The sequence below is a fragment of the Sphaeramia orbicularis genome, chromosome 8, assembly GCF_902148855.1.
Source record: "Sphaeramia orbicularis chromosome 8, fSphaOr1.1, whole genome shotgun sequence".
NCBI classification, from domain to species: domain Eukaryota; kingdom Metazoa; phylum Chordata; class Actinopteri; order Kurtiformes; family Apogonidae; genus Sphaeramia; species Sphaeramia orbicularis.
Genome location: NC_043964.1, coordinates 52,077,372 through 52,086,282, shown reverse-complemented (window position 1 = coordinate 52,086,282; position 8,911 = coordinate 52,077,372). Strand labels below are relative to the sequence as shown.

The 8,911-nt window shown below is 43.2% G+C and overlaps 1 protein-coding gene across 1 annotated transcript; it reads left to right on the top strand.

The window, feature by feature from the left end:
- Positions 1–6,679: 6,679 nt before the first annotated feature.
- Positions 6,680–7,931, top strand: LOC115424879 (soluble scavenger receptor cysteine-rich domain-containing protein SSC5D-like; the record flags this gene model as incomplete). The annotated part of the gene is made up of 3 exons (XM_030142274.1): positions 6,680–6,977; positions 7,047–7,352; positions 7,909–7,931. Coding segments are annotated over 3 exons (627 nt in total), but the record flags the coding sequence as incomplete, so codon positions are not given.
- Between the last annotated feature and the right edge of the window lie 980 nt (positions 7,932–8,911).

Sequence of the window (8,911 nt, the reverse complement as noted above, 5' to 3'; positions counted from 1 at the left end):
TTAATACATGTTGATCCACTAATCCTATCAATCCAGGTCAATAATTGGTGTAAAATACAGTTCTTCATCTTTTCATGGTCATCAGAAATGACCCATTTGGACGTTCAGAGGCTCCGTAGTGACCATGGAAACACTGTCATCTTCTACAACATTGATTCACCAGTAAAACCCATGGAGTTGGATCAATGCCAGTGGATGGACACACTGGGTTTATGTTCAGTTAATGACAGATTGGACTGAAAAAGACACTTTTACATCAGTTTTCTCTGTTAATATATAGTATATAATATATAGATATAATAACTTTTGACTTTACTCTGAGTTTTTGGTCTAGGAACAGACTAGTGAAAGCAGCAAGTTGAAAAGACCAATATTTCGGGTGATATTAGTGATTTTGGAAAAAAAATAGCCTTACATTCACATTGTTATGGCCATGACAGTCGACGGGAAGTGCAGTATCACACTGCATGATGGGAAATGAAGTTAAAAAAACAGAAATGACACATTTACTGACTTCAGTCCTTAGGTATCACTATTAACATATTAATTGTGTTTTAAATTTGAAAGAATAATTTACTTAGCAATTTTTATGTCAGTACTTATATACTCTAGTGTCATATATTTGTATTTGAATCTTCATCTGTGTCACATGTACTGGTTTGTTATTTAGACGACGTTTGTCAAAGTCAAAGCACAAACACAGTTCAGACAGATTTAGATCCAACCTGATCAGCCTCAGTTTCCTGTTTCTTCACTAATGTCGAAATGTTTGATTTGTCATCAGAATCTTGTCCTATTTTCATGGCTGTCCTTTGTGTTTTTCCTGCAGGGCTCCTGTCTGAAAACAACACCACTTCAACAGGTAAGAAATGCAGAAAGGAGGGATGTGAAATGGGTTGAAGCTGAACATCCTGGTTCAGGTGGTTTTCATCTGAACAAACTGGAGCCAATGCAGAGGATTCAGGAAGGATGGGTTTACAGAAGCTCCACTGAGCACGCTCAGCTCCTGTTCCTGACATTTGGACAAGTGTGGCTTTAAAGATCCACAAGTGAAGGAAACACTGACAAACAGGAGCAGACTGAGCCATTCAATTCACTGACTGAATGAATGAGGGATGAACTGAGTCCGTTTGGACTCAGAAAATCTGTCAGTGGGACTGAAAACACTGTTCAGACATGGAAACCATATGTGGTCAATAATCCAGTCCACGTGGTCCAGATGGGCTGGTGTGGTTCTGGACTGGACTCTGACTGGTCTGTCTTATTTCTACAGAGTCTGTCCACTTCAGGTTGGTGGGAGGAGCCAGTCGGTGTCATGGTGACCTGGAGATGAAACGACAGGATGGAAACTGGAAACCAGTGGATGGGTTATACTGGTACAAGAAGTTAGGAAACAGAGTTTGTGCAGAACTGGACTGTGGATCTGCAGTTTCAGTGAGAGGCAAAGGCACTGATTCAGATATAGATAGCTGGTCGGTCAGATCAGACTGTGATGAATCTGAACTGAGTGACTGTTTTAGATCTAATACATTTCTCCTTTCACCCCTGGAGCTGAGTTGTTCAGGTAAGAGCATTAACACTGAACCCTAACCCTTCCACTGTCACTGTGGGCTCCAGACTCTGTGGACTCTCAGATCCTGGTCGGTCCAAGACTTCAACTCAGATTTAATGTGAACTCACACAAACTGATAAATACAATCAATCAATGTTTATTTATATAGCACTGTTCATACAGCGAAAATGTAGCATAAAGTGATTTACATATAAACAATCTGTACAACCCCCCCCACACACACACAAACAAACAAACAAACAAACACACACACACACACACACACATCCACACATATTATTACTAAACTAAATATAATATAAATATACAACATTAAACAGATCAAACAGAAGCATCAGTTAAAGCCAAATTCAAAGGTGGGTGTTGAGCCTGGTTTTCAAATGTCTCCATTCTCTGCAGCCCTCAGGTTCTCCTCAGGTTGTTCCATAGGTGAGGGGCATAATGCTGTAAATCTGCCTCAGCCTGAGTTTCAGTGTTTCTTCATGGAACAGTTCTCAGGCCAGTGCCAGAGGACCTCAGGGTCCACCAGGGTTCAGAAGGTCAAAGCAAGTCTAAGATATTAGAAGGAGAAAGATCATGAAGACATTTAGAAACCATTCAAAGGACCTTCAAACCAACCCTGAAACCCAGGGGGAGCCAATGCAGTGGTTTTCAAACCTCTGTAATGTGAGCCCACCTTCTGGTCTTCATCAGCACACGAGTGGCTGAGTTCTGGAGAAGCTGGAGGTGTGAAGTTCTATCTTTAGGAAGATCAGAAAGCAGAGCATTACTGTAGTCAGTTCTACTGGAGATAAAAGCAGGCATCAACATCTACGTATTGGCTGGACACAGAACTGGATGGACTCTGGCTATATTCTGGAGATGATCAAAACCTGTTTTTAGATGGATCCAAAATGAGGAATAAAAGTAAAAATAAACAACCAATAATATCCATGTCCACAAACAAACAGCTGATGAACATCATGTCACACACACAGAAGAAACAAACACTAACACATATGAATGTGAGTCCACTACAGTCCAATAAAATCCACTATATAGTCCAAGCCCCAGACCCCGGTCTACTCCAGTCCACTAGAGTCCCTTAGAGTCCACTTCAGACTGTAGTTTGATTCCAGTCTTCTTCCATCTGTGTCCACAGACTCTGTCAGACTGGTCCATGGGTCCAGTGTGTGTTCAGGCAGACTGGAGGTCTGGTCTAACCAGTCCAGGTCCTGGTCCCCAGTGTGTGAAGGACACTTGGACCTTCATGGTGCCCAGGTGGTCTGTAGGGAGCTGGGCTGTGGGGCTCCTGAGCTCCTCCAGGGGGCGCTCTATGGAGAAGCGGAGGCTCCTGTGGTGCAGATGTTCCAGTGTGAAGGCCATGAGTCTGCTCTGCTGGACTGTGGAAGCTCAGGGTCACAGACCTGCTCATCTGGAACAGCTGTGGACCTTACCTGCACAGGTGTGTGGAGCTTTGACTGACACCAGCTGACATCAGTTCACTCACTTTGATCTCATTTATCTGCCACTTGTATTTGATCAGATCCTGATGATGTCAGACTGGTGGGAGGAGCCAGTCGCTGTAACGGTAAAGTACAGATCAAACATCATGGAGAATGGGGATACATGGGATATGGTTTTTATTCCCCTGACCTTTGGACCCTGAAGGCAGCAGATGTCATATGTCGTCGACTGGACTGTGGATCTGCTGTTTCTGGGAGAAGATCTGATTCATCTCATTCATCTGACTCATTTGATCCTGTGTGGTCTATCCGGCCCACCTGTCTTCTCTCTTCATCCACACTGATGGACTGTGTGAGACCAGATACTGTGTTTCTTGACTCCCCCCTGTTCCTCACCTGTTCAGGTAAGTCTACTGATGATGGTCCTGATTCTGTCAGAGTTCTTCCATGAGTCCATTCAGGTGTGTTTTATCTGAGCTGTGCCAAACCAAACCCAGTCAGACCAGGTCCGCACATTGGACAGTTGGACTCAAACATCAAACACATGCAGCTGAATTCAGTTCCAGTCCATGAACGTGGTCACATGACTCTGCTTTCCAACAGGCTGTTGAACAGCTCAGAAGGACTGAGTCCATTTGTTTGAACTGGACTTTGTGTTGGTCCATGTGCTCTTTTTCCAGCTCTATGTGGGTCTGCTGGACTCTGAGGACACCATGGAAACATCACTGACACTAAACCATCTCCTTAAATGCAGATGTTTGACATGAGCCACATGTTTCCAGTGGTCTGAGATGAACCAGTGCACAGGTCACTGATCAAACCCACTGCATTATGGTGCATTCACTGACCACTGGGATTGTGTGTGTGCCTTTGAACAGACCCCACTCACACATATTGAATGTTCAGTCTGACTTCAGAATGACTGTGTCTCCACCAGTGCTGACGTTAAACTAACTCTAACCTGTGACTGAGGATCCACAGAGTGGACCTGAGGCCTGTTTGAGTCCAGTCTGAATGTAGACAGCGCCCTCTGTTGGAATCCAGTTCAACAACAGCACACACTCACTGTGTCCTTCAGCTCCACATTCAACACTAAAGGGCCTTTTATTGGTGTGTTCTTTGTTCTGCTGTTTTCTTTGAGGACGTTGTGGCTCTGGTTGAACTGGTCCATGAGTCCTATTTAGTTCCTGTGTCACTAATGACTGACAGGAGGATTTGAAAGAGTCCAGATCACTTTAATCTTCGATTTTAACTCTTTCCCGCTAGAGCATTTTCCAGTGAGTTGGTAGCCAGCGCCAGCCTTTTTGGTCATATTCACTAATCTTTGGAGGCTGACTGAAAATGTTGTGTCAGGAGTATGTGAACACTGAATACATCAAAAGAAAGAACAGAACTTCAACTTCTAAACACAAAAAATGATTTTATTCTATCTTCATTTGTTCGTGAGATATAAACATTTGAATATTTGTCATTTTCATGAAAAAACTGAATTTTGAGCAAAGAACTGAGAAAATTGCATTTTTTTTTCAAAGATATTGATTTTCAAGATAAAACTGATTTCCTATTTACATTTTTGACTCTTTTTTTATTTACCAACAGTAACACTGTATTCAAAATCACAAAATAAAGTAATAATAACAACAATAATAATAACAAACAGCTCTAAGATATCCCAACATTCTTCAAAATTTTAGAGGAATCTACACCAAACTTCAGACAAAACATCTTCTAAAGCACCAGGCTCCCTCTAAACTTCATTCAATCACATTTGCATACATCAGTTATGAGTCTTCCACATAGTAGTTTAGCTTTTTGATATAAACAATTCAATATTCCTCATTTTCAAGAAAAAAAGAAACAAATGCACTAAATACTGTAGATTTATGGCCTTTCCTTGGCTGCACCACGTCCTCCTGTTGGACCACCTGCTGTGTTTGAGCTGTAAATAATTATATGGACATCTTGTTATTTATCTATGTATGAATATATGTATTTATTTATTTCATACTAAAGCCAAATAAAACAGTGTCTTTCCTGTGTCCCTGCTGACATTATAGAGCTGAATCTGTTCTGTGTCCTCAGTCTGAATCTGAACTCACTCTAACAGATGAACACTGTCCTTTGTCATGTCCCATGTCTGTGTCTGTCTTCTCCTTGAATGTCCTCTATAAATGTCTCTTTTCTCTTCTTCCTGTCTGTCATTTTCTCCGTGTCGCTCCGTGCCCTTCCTCTTCCTCATCTCCATGTCGGACCTGAGCCGCTCCGTTTTCCCGTGTTCCATGTCCGTCTCCCTCACCTTCTATTTCTCCGTTCCTGTCTCTAAATGGTAGCTCCATCATATTTTGAATTGTTGAACTCTGTCTCCATAATCATCTTTAAGGCTTTTGAAACTGCACGCGGTTCCTGCAGAGTCGGCATTTACTCATTGAGAGTGACTGGCGCTGTATGCGTTGCCATGGGATACGGTGACGCCAGTGCGAAAACGTTAAACCAGGTCCTTCATTTTTCCAAAAAAGCCGCTTAATTGTTTGTTTTTGGACTAAGGAAAGTAATTCACACGATCCGCAACAGCTTTAACTACAGTATAACAGTGAAAACACAGATTGACGGAAAATCTCGTCATTGGCGAGGAAAGATTTAACATGGTGTTTCCTCCAAAGTTCAATGGTTTAGTTCATGTTCAGCTGACTTTTTGTCCACATTTCTAGAAAAAAAATCATTTGTTCAAATACAAATGGACCTATTATCAGTTTCTTTTCAGATAATACGTGTTTCCTTCTTCTGTAAAAGTCCATTTTCCATCATCCGTCATATTTCCAAATGTTATGTGATCAGTCGGGCCCATAAATTCAGATTTTCTGCTGAGAACTGAAAACCTTCTGCAGATGAATGTGAGAACACGTGTGCACAGATATGGTTCTGCACAGGGAACGTGGAAGAACATTTGAACATGCAGCCATTAGTAGTTGTAGTATTTAGAATTATTGCATATTTGATCCTTCTAATCATCTCTGTGGGTAACCAACCATTATTTATCTCTCATAATTGTTGTATTTATCACTGTGACAATATACTGTATAGAACTGTTCTGTTAGAGGTTGTACTCTGTTCTTCAAAATGAACAGATGTGTTGTTAAGTCTTTCAGACCTGACGTGTCATCGCTGACACACCCTGTGCATATGCAGTTTGGATGGATGGAACTCTTTCACCGTTTAAGACGTTGTGCTTTACAGGTTTTATTGGGTCATTACGGTCATTTCACTCAGGCCTGAACTAGAAGCTGGAGAAGAAGCTGTTTTAGCAGAATTAGAACATGCAGGAAATTGTAAAGTGCTTTGAGTGTCCAAAAAAGTGCTATAAAATTCGAAGCCATTATTATTATTATTATTATTATTATTATTATTATTATTATTATTATTATTAAATTGTAAATGACTAGATTTTGAATGTTCTAATTTTTCTGGAAATATGGGCCAAAGGATGAACTCACAGCATATTTTCTACCCTTTTTCTAGTCAAAAATACTAAAAAAGTGCAGGCGGTCCATTTTAGGCTGAGGGTTGAAAGGGTTCCAGAGTCCACCCTCACACTGCCGTCTGTCCAGGGGCTTTTGTGTCTTTAAACATGTCTCTGTGTTGTTGTGGGTCCACAGACTCTGTCAGACTGGTCCATGGTTCCAGTCTGTGTTCAGGCAGACTGGAGGTCCGGTCCAACCAGTCCTGGTCCTCAGTGTGTGAAGAGGATTTGGACCTTAACGATGCCCAGGTGGTCTGTAGGGAGCTGGGCTGTGGGGCTCCTGGGCTCCTCCTGGGGGGGCTCTATGGAGAGGGGGAGGCTCCAGTCTGGACCAGTGAGCTCCAGTGTGAAGGACATGAGTCTGCTGTCCTGGACTGTAGAAGGTCCAGCTCCGCTGGGAAGACCTGCTCACCTGGAACAGCTGCTGGACTCACCTGTTCAGGTACCAAGGGGGCGTGGCTTTCATATGACAGTGTGTTTCTGTGACTCATGTCTTTGTGTCTCTGCTCAGATCCAGGTGGTGTCAGGTTGGTGGGACAGCCGAGCCGCTGTGCTGGTACTTTGGAGATCCAACACCAGGGACACTGGAGACCAGTAGGAGACCTCTATAAACTCTGGGACCTGAAGTCTGGATCTGCTGTGTGTCAACATCTGGATTGTGGATCAGCTGTTTCAGTCAACAGAACAGATAATTCTACAGACAGACCTGTGTGGTTTGTCTCAGTTCCTTGTGTAAAGCTGACATCTGGACTGAGGGACTGTGTTGGAGTAGATTATAACTATACACTCTCATCTGGTGTGGACGTGGTGTGTTCAGGTACAAATGGACACAAACTGTGTCTGAACTGAATTCTCAGTGACCAGATGGTTCTGACTCTGACATTTAAAGTTACGTCTAATGAATCTTTTCATTTCATCAGTTGATTATTTTGTCTCAGTTCATTGTTTTATCTGTCAAATGTTTAAAATATTGACCTTTGTAACGTCCAGATCCCAAATGAACGTCTTCATTTGGACCAGATGAGGCTGAAAACACAAACAGATTTCACATTAGTCTCATTTAGGAAAAAAGGACCAAATGTTGACATGTGAGACCCTAAAAACCACCACATGTTTGCCATTTTTACCCATAATGCCTTTGAAGGTCAGCTGTGCTCTAAATGACCCATTCCTCATGTTTTCATTGGTCAGTGTTCATCCCATCCCAAACTCCTGTGGATCAGATCCATCTGTGTCTCTGAGGAGGATGGATTCTCTGACTGCTTGTTTGTGCTCATGTGTGCTGCTTGGTCCAATCATGTCTCTGTGTGTGGACAGATCTGCTGCCTCAGCCCAACATCTCCCTGTCTGACGGGGTCTTTGGGGTCTACCAGTTCAGGGTGCTCGTCGGCTCTGACTTCACCATCACATGCTCCGTCCAACCACAGTACCCAGGAGGCTCCTTCCAGCTGATCTCCGACACCAAGGAACTGCCGAACCTCACCCAGCCAGCTGTCAATCACTCCGCCCACTTCCTGTTGTCTGCCATGGGCTACGCCCACCGAGGGAACTACACATGTGTTTATCACGTGGACGTTTATAACCACAGCTTCTCGTCGTCTCAAAGCCCCGCCCTCTATATCACTGTCGGAGGTAATGTCAGGACAAACACACACAAAACACCCACAATGCATCAGTAACAGTCACATGACCATGTTCCACAACATTCCCAGTGAGCAGAGTGAACAGGTGTGAGCAGAACCACGTTGGTAGGACTGAGATCAGGTAAAGCCGGTCCAGTTGAACCTGTCAGAGACTGGGCTGAACCAACAAACACTCCTTTAATCTGAGCTCAGTTCAAACCACAGTTGAGTTTAAACCCAGGTTTAAACCCAGTCCATCCAGTTGAATGTGAAGCCCAGTTGGTGTCCACAGTTCAAGGTGCATCTGTACATGTGTGTGTGGTCCACATGTCCAGGGTCTAGAGGGGGTCATGTTTGATCAGGAGTCTAAATGTTCTCAGATATTTGATCAGGCACCTGTGTGGGCAGCACTTTGGAAGCATTTTCAGGACGCACTTGTTCTCAGTTTAAGAATTTATTCTGATCACATGTGAAACCTAAACGCCAGCGCTGGTCTTTCTGGACAAGGACTCCCGCAGGAACTTAAGTCGCAAAAAGCCCCGAATTCTGGGTCTGATTGATAATTATCTTCTTGAATATCTCCAACCCAAAAAATAGGTTGGAATTTGCAACGTCATCCAACTCCGTCTTCTGATTGGACCTCACCTATTGACGCCACTTACCGACCGTCAGTTCACATCTTTGCTACTAGAATGTGCTACGCAAAGTGTTGTGATTGTTGTCGGAGATGTGTATCTATCGGAGTGCGAGTTCC